This window comes from Urocitellus parryii, chromosome 4, assembly GCF_045843805.1.
Source record: "Urocitellus parryii isolate mUroPar1 chromosome 4, mUroPar1.hap1, whole genome shotgun sequence".
Classification (NCBI taxonomy): Eukaryota; Metazoa; Chordata; class Mammalia; order Rodentia; family Sciuridae; genus Urocitellus; species Urocitellus parryii.
Window position 1 is genome coordinate 161,002,964 of NC_135534.1, and position 17,982 is coordinate 161,020,945.

A 17,982-nucleotide genomic window follows, 5' to 3' on the forward strand; every position below is an offset into this window, starting at 1 on the left:
ATATTAAGTGTCTAGCAATGGCCCTGGCACTTGGCAGATGCTAATATAATAGTCCTAACTTCTCCCTAATTTAGGATGCTAATTTAGGAAGTGCAAGATTTTCTCAAAGCAGACTACAGAATGGTCACGTCAGGTCCTTGTCATTTCCTTACTCAAAAAACCCATTAAGCCAGGAATGGTGATGCACACCTATAATCCCAGCAGCTCCGGAGGCTGAAGCAGGAGCCAGCCTCAGCAATTTAATGAGGAAGATGAAAATATTCAGTGGCTATTATATTAAACCACCCAGTGAAAGCACATCAAAACACATAAGTTAGAGACAGCCTGTTTCAAAATAAAAGATAAAAACAGGCTGGGGATGTGGCTCAGTGGCCCCTAGATTCAACACCCCATACCAAAAAAAAAAAAAAAAAAAAAAAAAAATCAACAGGTCACTGATAATTTTTGAACAAAGTTCAAATTTAAAGGCATAGATCTCCTACATAATTTCCTTTAGTCTTCCATTTTTAATTAGATCTGCAGAGTTCTTAGTTTGTTATATTAACTAATAAAGACAGCACCTTAGAGGAGCTTTCCTTTCTCTTATCCACTATAAAGAAAGTACTTTCATATATGCTTTTTCCTGTTTTTTTTTTCTCACAAAAAGACTGATCTTCAAACTGAGATAAGACAAAGAAAAGAGCAGTCCAAGATAAACTTTTAAATAGCCCATATACTTTCAGAACTCTTCCTTTCAACTTTTCTCCTATCAATTACTTGGGGGCTGGTGGACAAAATTTTGATGGTTCTGTGTCAGAATTCTACAGAAAGTACTGAAGATGATTGCCTTTCCAGTATCTGTTCCATTCCTTCTGGTTCATGAGGTAAAGGCATGTATTCACTTGGAGGCTAGAGACAAGATCATTTCTAGGTCATGTGATCTGACAAAATGAGGCAGAAGACTGAATGGAGTTACCAGTTACTTAAAGACAAGTTCTGTTTTCTCAGGTTATTTTGGAACTACTTTGTAGGCAGTAGGGGACTTTAATGATTTTTGAGCAGTAAAGTAAAATAATCAATACTAACACAAAATAGTACTTCCCATTCCTCCCCCAACAATAAAACAAACTAATGAATTTTTAACTTATATTTTTGTTAAAATATAAACTAAGATTAAATTCTCAGTCTAAATTAGACTAAATATAGACTAAATATAAATACAACCCACTGAATGGATTTATAATCCACTTAAGTGTTCCTTAAGTGTCCAGTCATTTTCTATTTTCTTCCATCTTTTTCCTTTTTTCTAAATATATTCTGCCCATTCTTCACTTATCATATGTAATTGATTCCATCAAACATCACTTCTCAGGATCAAACTACTTGAATAATCATGAAGCCTGCTTAGAGCTTTTGAAATCTTAAAACTTATCATCTTCACTACACGTCCCAAGGCACTATTTTTATCACTTTTTTGGGGAGGGGGGTAGTACCAGAATGTTTCATAAAGAATCAAAAAAGTGGCTTATTTCCATAAAAAGGAAGATGAATATATTCAGTGGCTATTATATTAAACCACCCAGTGAAAGCACATCAAAAACTACTCATCCTTATGTTAATTAACAAAATTATAACAATAAATTCAATTACTACTTTTATCATTCACTTAATGCATACAGGATTCAAGCAATCAAAATGGCTTTCCATATTTGACATCTGCTTTCCAAACACTTCTCATTTCAATCTTATATCCCTACAAAGAAATCCAAATGTACTTTCCTTACCTAAAAACACTATAAAAGACTAAAAGGCATTTAGAATTTTTTTAGACCTTGAAAAAGAGTGTTACATTTCGGGCTGGGGATATGGCTCAAGCGGTGGCGCGCTCGCCTGGCATGCATGCGGCCCGGGTTTGGTCCTCAGCGCCACATGCCAACGGGGATGTTGTGTCCGCGGAGAACTAAAAAATAAGTGTTGAAAATTCTCTCTCTCTCTCTCTCTCACTCTCTCTCCTCAAGATGGGAATAAGACTCTATTCTTTAAAAAAAAAACAAAAAACGAGTGTTACATTTCCAACCTGTATTTATATATTTAAGTTATAAGTTATTTTGTGACACGGCTTCAATTAAGTACATCATTGTTCAATTATCTGGATACTGCTTCATCTTGTCAAGTCAAATTCTTTCACATCAAGGCTCTTATTCAAGATTTCTTCTTCTGCAAAATTGATTTTTAAATAAGGGATAAACAAACATTACAAAGAAAAAGAAATTGGGAAGATTTCAAGTAGTAGCAAATTTGGTTTTTTTGTTGTTGTTGTTGTTCTTTTTCTTTTTCAATATTGGGGACTGAACCCAGGGGCACTTAACTACTGAGCCACATCCTCAACCTTTTTTGTTTTGAGTCAGCATCCTGGAAGTTGCTTAGGGCCTCAGTAAGTTGCTGAGGCTGACTTTGAACTTGCAATTCTCCTGCCTCAGTCTCCAGAACCTCTGGGATTATAGGCATGCACCACTGTGCTTGGCTCACAAATTCCTTAATTTAACAAAGTTCATATTTATGAAAATACTCAAACTATGATAAAATTATCTTTTTTTTTTTCATTGAAACACCTTACTTCCAGAAATCAATACATTTCTCCTAGGTTACTTTTCAAAATACTAGTGTTTAAATATCAGGAGCAAATCAGAGTGATGTGTAAATGAATCTTTATCATCAGATTCCAATCTGTCCTAACAGGGTATAAGAGCAATATTTAACAATCACAAGTGAAGAGAATTATGATTAATCCAACATTATCTTCTACCAAGTTTCAATAATGATTAATGCTAACCATTATGGGTTGAATTATGTCCCCCAAAAGGTATGTGAAATTCTAACCCAACTAACTTCAGAATGTGACATTTGCAAAAAAAAAACAAACAAAAAAAAAAAAACAGTTTTTAGAGATAAAATTAGCTAAGGTGAGTTCATACTGGAGTAGGGTGGGCCCTAAATTAACTGAAATGACAATGTCAATATAAAATGAGACAGACATGTAATCCCAGGGGCCAGCCTCAACAATTTAGCAAGGCCCTAAGTAACTCAAGTGAGACCCTGTCTCTAAATAAAATACAAAACAGGTGTTTTTTGTATTGAGTGCCCCTAAGTTAAATCCCCAGTGCAAAAAAAAAAAAAAAAGAGAGAGAGAGAGAGAGACAGACACATAAGGGAATAAAGCTATGAAAAGATAGAGACAGTGACAGTGGCACAGGCCTATAATCCCAACAACTTGGGAGGGTGAGGCAAGAGGACTACAAATTCAAGGCCAGCCTTAGCAATTTAACAAACTCTAATACACAACTTAGATTGGGTCTCAAAATAAAAAATAAACTGCATGTAGTGGTACACACCTGTAATCCCAGAGGCTTTTTAGAAGCTGAGGCAGGAGGATTACAAATTCAAAGCCAGCCTCAGCAATTCAGCAAGACCCTAAGCAACTCATCGAGACCCCCTTCTCTAAAGTAAATATTTTAAAAAGGAGGCTAGGGATGTGGCTCAGTGGTTAAGCGACCCTGGATCCAATCTCCATTTTAAAAAAGTGTTTCTAGACATTTTTAAATCCACTTTCCAGCTGGGTGCGGTGACATGTGCCTATAATCCCTGCAGCTCAGGAGGCTAAGGCAGAAGGATCACAAGTTCAAAGCCAGTCTCAGCAAATTAGTGAGGCCCTAAGAAACTTAGGAAGATCCTGTCTCAAAAAATAAAAAGGGCTGAAAAATAAAAATAAAAAGGGCTGGTATGTAGCTCAGTGATAAAGAACCTCTGGGTTCAATTCCAGATACAAAAAAATAAATAAATAAAATAAAACCATTTACAATTAGACAAGAAGATTTCAAAGAGATTTACTTTCAATAGTTTATATTACAAAAACAGTTAAGTTTCGGGAGTTGTGAATTTTTTTTCTACCTCTGACCCTAACCAATTGTAAACTACATATGCATAAATAGATTCTGAAAGTACCTGTAAAGTAAGGGTTCACTCCTTCAACCCCCAATTAAACAAAACAGAACATATTTTATCACATTAACAACCAGGATTATGGGGCTGGGGTTGTGGCTCAGCTGTAGACCACTAGCCTAACACGTGCGAGGCCCTGGTTCAATCCTCAGTACCACATAAAAATAAATAAATAAAATAAAGGTATTGTGTCCAACTACAACTTAAAAAAAAAAAAGATTATGCAGCATTCACTATGTATGATTTTTATAAAAAGTTGAGAGAAAACTTCAATAGGTGATCTAGTTAAATCTTACCTTTTAAATTAGGTAGAAGTTCTCCAAGACTACATGGTACTGTGCTCTTCAATTTTTGCTCCACAGGAGAAAACTTAATTAGTGGTGATAGAGACTGTTTTCTTTCACCAAGGGACGTGCGTAAAGATGGTTTTGTATAATCAATGAGCAAATCATCAGTGTCCAAAAAGTTAAGCATATCATTTGCTTGCATATTTTTAGGTGAAGGGCTTGATTCTGGTTTGTGTATTTCAAGTGCTTCAGAATTAAAGAGGTAAGATTCTTCCCTTTTCTTGGAAAGAGATTTCTTTAGAGCCTCATAACTACTACTAATAGCCTGTAAATTGAAGTCTGATTCTGAAATAGTCTGTCTTTCTCCCACATAATCTGAAAAAATGCCTTTGTACACAGGACTATTTGATTCCAGTTTAAAATTGGCCTCTGAACTACTAGAACTATTAAGACTTAGGTGACCAACCTCTTCTGGAAGAGTTTCATGTAATATGCCAAAATCTGTATCCTTAAGACTCTTGGAACTAATTTCACTTGCTATCTGAAAAGAGTTCCATAACATAGTCTTATGCATGGAAGGTTCATTATAAGAAGCTTGTGAGCAATCCAATATTTTAATATACTCTTCTCCACTTTTACCTATCACACCTATTCTATTTCCCACAGTAGGGGAAAATCTCTCTATTTGGCTGATTGTTGAAAGCTTGGTTGGTAAAGGTGTACATTTTAAATCTTGCTTACAAATTATTTTCTTATTTAACAAATCTGACTGATCTTCTACTGGGGATTCAGTTTTATGACTTGTCACATATTTCTCAGGCATACCCTTAATGCAACCTGAAACAACTTTCTCTTCAGCCAAATGAGATTGATCAAAATCTGAGAATAAACTGGCCATGCTGAATTCTTCTTGATTATGCAACACAGGTAGGGATCCTGACAATACTTCTCTATGTTCAGTATCCACTTGAATCGGTTCTGTACTTCTACTGTCTTCCACTTCAATTGCTTTTCTCCATGAGCTCCTAATTTCAGTTACTAATTAAAAGGGGGGAAAATACAATTTACTAATATTCCCAACACAAAGCCAGCAATTAAAAACTTTATTTCTAATGCTGAAAATAAAGATACTGATTCAGTATATGTTCCATAAATATGCTGATTGGATGCTAAAGTTCCACAAAATACCAAACCCCAACAACATCAGATAACTCCTTCTTCAGCTGATGAAACACAAGATGTGTAAGAAAAGATGTTCCTTAAATATGCATATAGCTTTTCACAATACATATTGAGTTATATGCATTAAAAAGACAATTTCTGTTCCATCTAGGTCAGGGTGTAAACTTTTTCTATAAAGGGTCAAATAGTAACATTTTAAGTTTTGCAGCCATCTGATCAGTCCAAACTGTTCAACTCTGCAATTGAAAGTGGCTATAAACAATGTGTCAAGGGAGGGGGTAATAGGAAAAGTAAAGACAGTAGAATGAATCTGACATATCGTTCCCATGTACATATATGACTATACTACAGTGAATCTTTAAAAAAAAAAATGTCAACTTAACAGAACAAAGAGCAGGACCAGATTTGATTCACAGAATGTAGTTTGCTAACAACCAATCTAGGCTGTGGTTGAGTTGAACTTGAATTAAATCAGGCATGAAAGAGAAATTGTATTTAATTATTCAACCAAGATGATTTGCTTTGGTTACGTAAGAAAACCAGTATCAGAACTTTGCCAGCTGGCTGTGATGGCAACACGACTGTAATTCCTCCAGCTACTCAGAAGGCTGAGGCTGGGGGATCCCAAGTTTGAGGCCAGCTTAGGCAATACAGCAAGACTCTTATCTCAACAATAAATAAATAAATTAATGAAGAACTCTTGCTTACGAATTGTAGGGAAAAAAGATCTGGTACTATCTGGGGAGAAGAAAAAATCTGTGCAGTTTTTGGCTAATATGCATGGTTGCTGACTAGGAAAATACAGCCTCTATACTTTCTAAATGTGTTCAGATCTGAATGCAGGAGACTTTTTAGAAAGTGGTTAAGTAAAATACTCTCCAGAAAAAAATCCAGGTAACACAACAAAAACAAAATTGTGGTATTATCACGGCAAATTATACCTCTGGAAAGTACATTAAAATCACAAAATAATACTGATGAAAGACTGCTGTTCAAGTGCAAGTATCCACACTGAATACTTCAATAAAATTCCCTTACATCACAACAAATAAAGAGCCATTGTCAACTAAGTTGAAAGATACAGAACAGAATTTTAAAATATGTTTCCAAAAGACAATAGGTCTAAGAGTGGTAATATATAAGAAAGAGGAAATGAGATAGAAAGCATTATTAACTTACTTAAGTTTTCTGGAGTTCGAGGAATTTGTTTCCTTGTTAAGAAGGGGTTAGAAACTAGAGAGTCGATTAGTTCCTCTAGTTTTACTTCTTTTCCTTCAGAGAGCTGTGGCGAATCAGATAAAACCGCTTGGGCAACCTAAAACAGAAAGAGAAAACTTAAAAAACAGCCAACCCCACTAGTCAAATGCAACAAAAACTTCTTAAGAATAGTAAAAGTGCAAGGCTGCACACCTGCAATCCCAGCTACTCCGCTGAGAAGCTGAAGCAGGAGTTCCAGGCCATCCTGGACAATTTAATGAGACCCTGTCTCAAAATAAAAAATAAAAAGGGCGGGAGTTGTCTAACAGTGGTAAAGTGCCACTGGGCTCAATCCCCAGTACTGAAAAATAAATAAACAAAAAATAAAAAAGAATAAGCACTTCACAGTCAGCAGATCCCCCCAAAGCAGATGGCAAAAAAAAAAAAAAATAAACAACGTGAGCCAGGTACCATGGCATACACCTGTAATTCCAGCTACTCAAGAGTCTGAGACCAAAGGATTGCAATTCAAGCCTACCAGCAGCTCAGGGAGACTGTCTCAAAATAAAAATTAAATTAAATTAAAAGGGCTGGAGAAGGATGGGGCTGTAGCTCAGTGGCAGAGCGCTTGCCTCACACGTGTGAGGTACTGGGTTGGATCTTCAGCACCAAATAAAAATAAACAAATAAAATAAAGGCCTGCTGTCCATCTACAACTACGAAAAAAAAAAAATTTTTTTTAAAAAGGTGGGGGACTGAGGAGTTAGCTCAGTGTAGAGGGCCCCTAGTACCACACACAAAAAACAACAATAAAACTCCAAGGTACTATGTATACATCATCTGGAGTGAAATAAAACACAAAACAATATTTTCATTATCTTAAATGGATAAGCCACTAGAAAACAGTGTAGAAAAACAGATTTATATTTGGGAAGATTTATTAGTGGTATGGACAGTGATCTAAGTTACTATCTGCCACATCTTTGGATTTGACTACTCTATACCCACTCAAATGATTATTTTAAAGCAAACAGATTCTCCTTATAATCATTTGCACAATAATATCTCTAATAACAAAAAGAATACATTCTGACAATATACTTCCTTGCCAAAAACCTCATTATCATATCCAAATTATCGAGCAATAGAGATACATTCTAAAGTAAAGATAAGAAAGTGTATGAAATATCACTCTATTAACTAAGTATCAACAAAAATAAAAAACAAAAAACATATGCTTAACTAAATCCAAATAATGCTAAGGTATGCTATGGAAAACATGTATTAAAAATAATATTAATGAATGAATGACAAGTAGTTTGTGTAAGCTGAGTTCTGTAGTACTGAGCAATAGAGGTATAATGTGTTCAATTACTAGTGAAAAGCAGAATAGCATTAAGGGGCAGGATTAGCTAGAAAAACTGAGTTCATGAACAGCAATGTATGTAATCACTTTCAAAATATTTAGGAAACAAACCAAAAAAAACCTCTAAATATTCCTTGTTTTAATATTCAACAAAAAGCAACATTAAAAAATATTTAAATAACAATTAAGTAATGTTAATCCCTAAAATATGAAAGAAGTATTTTAATATTTTGGGTTTTTTGTTTGATTTGGTTTGGTTTGGTACTGGGAATTGAACCCAGGGTCACTCAACCACTGAGATACATTGCCAACCCATCTTATTTTTTGAGACAGGGCATTGGTAAGTTGCTTAGGGCCTCACTAAGTTGCTGCGGGTGGCATTGAACTTGGGATCCTCCTGCCTCAGCCTCCCAAGTCACTGTAATTACAGGTATGTATTGCCACCCTAGGATTTTTATACTTTTGGATGATATTTGTAGAATGGAGATAGAGTTCTAAAACATGGATGTAATCTTAGTACATTTATAAGCAATCTATTTCTACTTTTAGGATGGTACCAATTTTGCATTAACCAAGATTTTTATTATCTGTGATCTCCCTTCCCCCAACCAACCTCAGTTAACTGCAAATTAACTGTACTTCACTACTGATCCCAACATCATTGAGTGGAAAAAAGGTATTTAAGTATACTTATCAATAGTCTTTTTCTAACCTCTTCTACCAGATGATCTTGCTCTTTTTGGAAAGGATCACTTTTTGGGTGAGCCAGAGACCCTTCAAATGCTCTAGTCTCTGTATTCTTCGCAATATCTGATAATGAAGAATCTTCCACTTTAAATTCTGGTGTTTTCTTAGATGGTGTTTCATTTTTTTCTTTGGGAGTTCTCATCTTCATATCATAAAGAAAAAAGACATGTAATATTAAAACCTTAATCATGGCCAATCTTGAAGCTTTTTCTTTTTAATTTTTTTAATTTGTTCTTTTAAGATATATTGAAGCTTTTTTCATTAAACATTCATGTGTAAAATCATGAACCCCAAAAATGTTAATATTGTCATAAATAATTTCCAATAGTCCCACTTGGCAAAAAAATATATAAACAGAAATGGCATAAAATATATAAACACTGAGAAATTAGAAAACAGAAATTAAATTTAATAAAACTGTTATAGCAACAAAAATAATATCATTTAGTATAGTCAGAATCAATTGTTTCAGAATATACCTTTTCAAGTAGTGTAACATTGTTTCTATCTGAAGATGAAGCTGGCTGTAACAGGAAAGAGGCAGAACTAAAAGGAAAAAACAATAGCAAATTCAAGTTACAAGTAGGAAAAAATTCCATTCACTTGATGTATCTTAATATCTTTTAAAAATTGTCTGCCCCGTATCTGTCCGTTACGATTTCACTCAATTCGTCCCGGTCATCAAAAGGCAGTTTATTCTAGGGAGGTATGGTGACAAGTAGAGCAGTATTTCAGCCCAATTTGTGTATCAGCCTCCCAATTCACATTTTACTTACTTGCTATATATGTTTTAAGTCAATAGCATTTTTAAATTTTTTTTAAGATAGACAATATCTTTATTTTATTTACTTTTTTATTTATTTTCTATGTGGTGCTGAGGATCGAACCCAGTACCTCACAAGCGTGAGGCAAGCGCTCTACCACTGAGCTGTAACACCAGCCCCAAGTCAACAGCATTTTCTAAAAGGGCTAAATAACCTGATGAACGCTCCAAAACTTGAAAAAGGCTTAAAACAGATTCAATTTATTAGAACAGCAATATTACAAGGTTTATGTAGCAAAGTATTTAAGATTCTTTTGATAATTCATGTCTCCAAAATCAATTTCTCATGCTAAATATCGCTTAATTGCAAATATGTTACATATCAAGTCATGAGTTTATTCAGTTTTCATTCACTATAATCTGTATGTTTATTCTTTAATCTTTTAGATCCCCTGCCCATTTGAATGAATACTAAAAACTCATGTATATTTTTATACTAATTATAAAGTAACTTATTAAATTTTAAAACCTTAAAGGAAATGATAACTTTAAAGTAACCATTTGAGGGGGGATGGAGCCATGGCTCAGTGGTACAGCACTTGCCTGGCATGTGTGAGGCCCTGGGATTGATATAAATATAAATAAAAGATCCATTGATACTTAAAAGAAAAAAACTAACCATTTGCTCTTGACCTCAAAAGATCTTTTAAATTCAAAGGTCAAAAGCTTTTCTACTCTAGGTAATTTAAAAAACAGGATTACCAAAGAGATCACTGTCAACAGCAAGCATATAGTACTGAGTTTTTTCACAGCCATAAGTACAAAATTAAGGGCTTTTGCAAGTATATTAGCCAATTTGTGTGTGTGTCTGTGTGCGCACGCTTTTGCAGTGCTGAAAATTAAACCCAGGGACACAATACCTGAATTACAACCCCAACCCAAGCATGTTTATTTTTCTATTTTGAAACAGAGTCTCACTAAATTGCCCAGGTTGGCCTCAAACTTGAGATTCTCTAACTTTAGCCTCCCTAGTTGCTGGAATTACAGGTATGTAACACAATACCCAGATTAATTTTTCAAATGTTTTCAAATATGCACTCTTGGAATCTTCATGTATCCTCCAAACACAACTCAAAGTCACTACAATTGCTGAAGGTTCAATTTAGCATTAACAAGATATGATGAAGCTGGCTGTAACAGGAAAGAGGTAGGTATCAAAGGTAAAGGGCTATTATATTTCCCTAAATTTCACATTAAAATTATCAAAAAGCTCTCTGAAACAGGGCCAATAATTTATTGACCAATGCCATTAAGGTGCCAAATTGGTTGGGACAAGGGGACAAAGGTTTACATTCTTCCCAAAAGCTATTCCCAGGTAGCATAGTTTAGTGTGACATAGTGCAATACATACGCATTAATTGTTTGATGGATTGACCAAATCAATGAGTAAATGTCATTTGAGGATAGGGTTCTTCTGGTGACAACAATTGTTTCTATTTAAATCACTCTTGTGGAGCCTTGTAATAGAGAACAATAGAAATGCATTTTATACCCTCTTCTCTCTCATTTCTGAATTGGCAACATGCTATTAGATCTGCTAACATTATAACCAAAGACACTGTTAAAGCAGCCCTAGCTCACTCCTAACTCACTATCTACTTCCATGCCAAGCAAGGCCCATAAAATCAAAGCATTATAACAGACCAAAAGAAAGGGTATTGATCCCATCGTGGCATTTACGCCAAAGAAAGAGCAATTCCAAAAAAAAAAAAAAAAAAGCAGCATTCATTTTTTTCAAAGGGAGAAATAAATACAAATGTCTAAAAACAAACATAATGGTACAAAGCATTAAGTGGAAATTAGTTAACATAATGCTCATTAAAATATAGAGACAAACACAAAACTGTTTACACTATACTAATATTATATAAACTTTTTATTTTAGAACATGACAGTATCCATTCTTTGTTAGAACTAAATTTACATGATTCTATATAAACTCTAGAAAAGAAATTCAAAGGAAAAAAAAGTGACAAGTGATTTCATAGAAATTTTAGGCAATTTTTTTTCACTTTAATTTACTATTATTGCTATATTATATCTACATAGCTGAGAAATAATAGAAATTATTAAAAGAAGAAAGGTGAGATTGAAATTCAATTCTAACACTAACAATGTTCAGCTGACATCTTAATATTATACTACCCTATCTTCAAAGTTAACTAAAGGAGAAAATGTAAACATTAAGGGTCAAGAACAGCATCATCATCACCATTAGAAACAACATGGTAACTTCCCCAAAACCACTGCAAAGAAAAATAGTGACCATAGTGACAGAGAAGGAATCACTAATCACTGAACTTCAGTTTCAAGTATGGTGCAGCCTCCATAAGCTCACTTCGTCAAAACCAGCAATGACATTTATGGAGAAGACTGTTTTGATACGTGTAAATGATAACTGCATATGAAAGGGCCAACAACACATTCTAAATCTACATTCTTCCCAGATTTTTAATTGAATAGTTATATCAACCATATTCACATATAAATTTCCCAATAATGTAAGTTGATAGTATTACAAACTTAAAATTTTGAGTAAATGCTGAACTATTCAGAAAAGGGGATTTTCTTTTCATTCAATAAGCATAGTCTATCCATATTACACATGAACAAAGTACAGGGATTGAATCCAGGAGTGATTAACCACTGAGCTAAACCTCCAGCCCTTTTTTATATTTTATTTAAAGACAGGATCTCACTGAATTGCTTAGTGCATCACTAAGTTGCTGAGCCTGATTTTGAAATTGCAGACCACATGTCTCAGCCTCCCAAGCCACTGGGATTTACAGGCATGAGTCACCACACGCAGCCTAACAAATACCTTTAAGAGTGAAGAATTCTAAGCAATATAATTTATTTTACATCTTAGAAATTCAACTCCTCACAGGTCTTCTGTTCTGCTAACAATACTAACTTTTCACATCCCATTAAGCATTTTACTCCTCACCATGAAAAGCCTTCCCTAGCAGAGTGTGGAAGCATATGCCTGTAATGCCAGGGACTTGGGTAGCTGAGGTAGGAGAATTGCGAGTACAAAGGTAGCCTCAGCAACTAAGAGGGGCCCTGAGCAACTCAGCAAGACCCTGTCTCAAAATAAAAAGGGCTTAGGGATATAGCTCAGAACCACAGTCTGAGTTCAATCACCAGTAACAATAACTGAAGAAAGGAAGAAAGAGAGAGAGGGAGGGAGGAATTGTTTACCTAAACACCCTTCAATATCCCAAACCTATAATTTTTAAAAGTATCAAAGTAATTTAAAGATCTAGGAGATTAAAAGAGGACAAATGTGAACATCAAAGAATACTTAATATGTCTCCTTTTTCCTATATTAAGAGACTACATTCGAACTACCTTTTAAGGGCTGAATGTCTATTTCCTATATACAATTGATAGTATATATTACTATACAATTTTCCAAAAAGGAATCAAGGTTCAATAACATTCATGAAAAAAACTCAATTTATGTATTAATCTAGTACCTCCATCAATCTATAGTTCAACAAAAGACTTTAATTGAAATACTTAATTTGCCCTCTCAAAGGAAGACAAATCAAGAAAATAACTAAGATTGGTAAGTATCAAATATACCCTCTTGGCATGCTATAAGAAAATTGTGACATGAGGATAAATTGGGCAAGCTAATACTCTACTATCAACACTAGATCTTCAGAGATTTTATTATTTTTCCTTATGTATTCAGAGAATCAACAACAAATCCAAACTTAAGAAAAAAGAGATAGGGCTGGAAATATAGCTCGGTAGAGTGCTTGCATTGCATGCACAAGGCCCTGGGTTCAATCCCCAGCACCACAAAAAAAAAAAAAAAGACATAAATTTTCCACAACTAACACTGACCTCCTATGAACAAGAAAGTTATTACAGAGGCAACTGCAAATGGCTCAATTTCACACAAAAGTTTTTACTCTAGTTACAGTATTTCAACTTTCTAAAAATATATATAATGAAAACTACTTCATGTGAAATTTAGAATTATTTTTTCCCCCACAATATTGGAAATTGAACCCAGAGATACTCTACTCCCGAGCACCATCTCCAGCCCTTTTTAATGTTATTTTGAGACAAGGTCTCACTAACTTCCCAAGCTGGCCTGTAGTCACCAGAATTACAGATATGTGCCACTATGCACAACTTATAGAGCTTTCTGATTTAACTTTCCTAATAATTTTATTTTCATATCTGTCCCTCATCTACTTGGAGAAGGTGAACTGAAAGACACCCATTAAAGTCAAATGTCCAGGTGTGGTGGCATGCACGCCATTAGTCCCAGTAAATCAGGAGGCTGAAGCAGGAGGATCACAGGTTTGAGGCCAGCCTCTAAAACTTAGCAAGACCTAAGCAATTTAGCAAGACCTTGTCTCAAATCATAAAAAGGGCTAGAGATGTGGCTCAATGGTTAAGCACCCCTGGATTCAATCCCCAATACCAAAAAAAAAAAAAAAAACCCAGTCAAATGGCAATAAAAATAATAATAAATAAATAATCTATTCAGTATGTCTTAATTCTATTGAACCTTTACAATGCTTAATAATCCCAATAAAGACCAAATATATTCCAGTAGTAAATTACATACACTTAGGGATTTTTTTTTTATATATATATATATGACCTGGCATCAGTTTTAAGAGCCAAAATGAGATAACAGAGAAAATGGGCAATAAAGAAAATAGGACTACTCCTGAAGGAAACTAACAGTAAGTTTAGGATTTTCATGTTAAATTTGGGGGTGAGAGTAAATCAGAGTCTCCCAATATTTTCTGAAACCATGGAAAAATTTTTAGCAAGTGGTTTGTCAAAAGCCTCAGTACACAATATAGATAACTGAACAAGCTGAAATGGGAAACAGTTGAGCCAACCAAAGCCTGAATTAAATTCAGTCATAGCAGAATATAGTCTGAAACCTACCAAACTAGATGATCTCAAAGATTCCCAAATTCTTGACTTCTAGTAAGTTTTTACAGAATGTTTTCAAAAAAGTTCACAAGTGCAAAAAATGGCAAAATTCCAAAACTTACATTAGATAATTTCCATATACATTTTTTTCTTCAATATCAGATTATCCCCATGAAACACAATATTTAAAGTACAGATGGAGAAAAAATGCCCATGCATCATAAATGCTAAATCTTTTCTGAAAATGTGGGTCTACTATAGAAAGTATAAATACTGCCAGGTTAAGATAAGGCAGTTATATAGTAAATTGGAAACTTAGTAGAAAAGTTTCAAAATTAGCTTAAGATGGGACTAAAATTACTATAGAAAATCTTTGCCACCTGCACTTAAGATAGAGCATTAATCTCCAAGATATATAAAGAACTCAAAAAAACTTAACACCAAAAAAATCAAATAACCCAATCAACAAATGGGCAAAGGCATTTCACAGAATAGGCACTTCACAAAAGAGGAAATAAAATCCATCAAGAAATATAAAAAATGTTCAACATCTCTACCAATTAGAGATATACAAATTAAAAACTACACTGAGATTTCAACTTACTCCAGGCAGAATGGCAATCATCAAGAATACAAGCAATAATAAGTGTTGGCAAAGATGTGGGGGAAAAGGTACAGTCATACTTTGCTGGTGGGACTGCAAATTGGTCTCTCTCTTTCTTCCTTTCTGGAAAGCAGTATGGAGATTCCTCAGAAAACTTGGAATGTAACCACTATTTGATCCAGTTATCCCACTCCTCAGTTTATACCTCAAGGACTGAAAATCATCATACGACAGTGACGCAGTCACATCAATGTTTATGGCAGCTCAGTTCACAATAGCTAAGTTATGGAACCAACGTAGGTGCCCTTCAACAGATGAATGGATAAAGAATATGGTGTATATATGTGTACAATGAAATACTACTCAGCCATGAAAAAAAATGACTTTATGTCTCTCATGGGAAAATGGATGGCCTGGAGATTATCATGCTAAGTGAAATAAGCCATTCCCCCCGCCCCCCCCCCCCGCAAAAAAGGCCAAATGTTCTCTCTGATATTCGGATGCTAACACACAAAAAGGTGTGGGGAGAGAAGAATATAAATTCAGTGGATTAGACAAAGGATCATGGAGGGAAAAGAGGAGACAGGAATAAGAAAGACAGTAGAATGAATTGGATATAATTTTCCTGTTTGGATATGCGTTTTGACCGTGTAACTCCATATCATGTACAACCACAAGAATGGGTATACTCCATGTACATATGTCAAAACATACTCTACTGTCATGTAGATCTAAAAAGAACAGATCTATTTAAAAAAATATATAGAAAGTCAATATAAATATCAAATTGTTTTACCTATTGGCTAGATCACACACAGCTATCAAGGTATCAATGTCTGCTTTGCAATCCTTTTCTTCATTATGTTGCTTAGGTATATCTAAAATAGAAAAAATAATTACTTATGTTCATACATGTTCAAGTATTTCTTGAAATTCTAAAACCTTTTTATTTTTTTGTACAGTGCTGGGGATTAAACCCCAGTCTTCACACCTGTTAGATAAGTAGTCTCTTAGCCCCAGAACAGAAGAAATCAGAAGATAACAAACACTTAATAAGAAAAGAATTATCCAATTCTTAAGGTAAAGTGATAGGCACAAAAGTAACAGAGCATATCTAAATAGTAAGCTTTTATAAAAAGACTGCTACATGTGCAAGGCCATGACCTTGATACACAGTCATGCAAAAAACAAACAGACAACTGAACTGGAAACTCATACTAAAACAAAATTTCCAAAAGCTGACAGTCCATAAATTTTCCAGTGTTATATAACCATGTTTCCTATTTAAGTACACAAATCATGTAATAACACATAAGCCGGCAAGGCCAAAAAGCTAGTGTTTAGCATACTTGGCACAGTTTTTATGCAGCAATCAATCTAAATATTTACTCATCTTATCATTGAATAACTATGTGCCATTACTGTACTAACAATGGAAAAAAGAAAGGAGAGACCATGCTTCTAGTGAGTCAGTCAAGTATCTAATGAAGTGTGATACTGCTAAGTATTATTTTACAGAAGTATTTACAGAAGTATGTACAAAAAGCAAGAAGTCAGGAGAAACACCTGGCCCAAACTGGGGAGAGGGAAGAAGGTATGAAGGTATTGAGAAAACATGGTACTGTAGCATGGGGATTATGCCCTATAGCACTGGGTTAGGGGATTATACCACGGAGGCATAAAGGAAAATGAGACTAGTGAAGAAAGCCAGGGTTATGCTACATAGGATTTGATATTGCAGGGACTACTCCTCTTTCAACATGCTAGTTTCCAAAAGGCTTCCCTATTTGTACATGTGTCCCAAATGTCACTGTATCAGAAGCCGATGTAAATACTATGTAAAGTTTTCCTCTTAATACATCATTATAAATATGCCATTTCTTATAACATTTTCACCTTCAGGCACCTACTAATTGTAATGAAACTGCGCTAATGCTTATAAACATCCCAAAAATAAGCACAAATACAACTCTACTACAAAACTGTTAGAAAAATCATGAACAAAAATTATTACACACCACTATAAACACAATTTATTGTAGGGAGCCAGAGTTGAAACATTTATTCTGGCATGTAAGAAAGCTTGAAACGTAAAAATTGGTAAGCATTTCAAATTCTTCCCCCTAATGATAAGAAGCTATTAATGTGTTTTATGTCAGAAAATGAAAGGGACCATATTTATGTTAATGTAAGACCACTGACAGCCATTGTGAATATGGAACAAATTGAATATTGGAGATAGCATAACTAGGCTGAATATAATTTCAAGTAAGAAATGATGTGATGGGGGTGTAGCCCAGTGGTAAAGTTCTTGCCTAACATGCATGAGGTCCTGGGTTCAATTCCTAGCACTAATATTAAAAAAAAAAAAAAAAAACGAAATGAGAACTAGATGTGAAAATAGAAAATGTGAGGATAAGACATTTGAAAGATAAAAAAATAAAACTGAACTCATAACAGGGCAAACCAAACAGAAACAGACACTAATTGGTACCCTACCATAAGTACACTAGAACTGCTGAATTCAATTAAGAAAAATAAAGGAACTAAAAGAACAAATAAATATCAGTATAAGACAGAAAGTCTGATCAGAATGGCAAGCTCAAACTAAGAAAGGGCATCTGATAAAAGCTGGCAGGCTCTAGGAGCTGGACACTGGAAAATTTATGCCTATCTGGCTAAATTCTGAAGCCACTCAAGCTAGGATCTGAAATGAGAGACTGACATAAAGCCAGGATACTGAAAGGGCTGCTCTCTAACCCTCAAAAGGGATTACAAAAATTCTGCCACCTGGACTGAAGAAGTAGAAAGATTCTTGCTATACCTGAGTTGGGGGAATGAAAGAAATTCAAAACCTTTACTACTCAAAAGGAGGTATAAAATCCAA

At 34.6% G+C, this 17,982-nt stretch overlaps 1 protein-coding gene and 1 non-coding gene across 3 annotated transcripts in view; both read right to left on the minus strand.

Annotated features, from left to right (window-relative positions):
- Positions 1-380: 380 nt before the first annotated feature.
- Positions 381-17,982, minus strand: part of Haus6 (HAUS augmin like complex subunit 6) — a 40,535-nt gene continuing 22,933 nt past the window's right edge. The window contains exons 12-17 of one of the 2 annotated variants that reach the window (XM_077797047.1): positions 15,892-15,973; positions 9,237-9,303; positions 8,723-8,899; positions 6,627-6,762; positions 4,275-5,303; positions 381-2,016 (exon numbers count right to left, since the gene is read on the minus strand). In XM_077797047.1, the coding sequence (XP_077653173.1) occupies positions 2,012-2,016; positions 4,275-5,303; positions 6,627-6,762; positions 8,723-8,899; positions 9,237-9,303; positions 15,892-15,973 (1,496 nt within the window). In that variant the 3' untranslated portion in view covers positions 381-2,011. Of the gene's footprint in view, positions 2,017-2,099; positions 2,197-4,274; positions 5,304-6,626; positions 6,763-8,722; positions 8,900-9,236; positions 9,304-15,891; positions 15,974-17,982 lie in introns of those variants that run through there. The other variant, XM_077797046.1, reaches the window with a different exon arrangement.
- On the minus strand, positions 9,386-9,516 carry LOC113189004 (small Cajal body-specific RNA 8). The gene has a single exon (XR_003301603.1).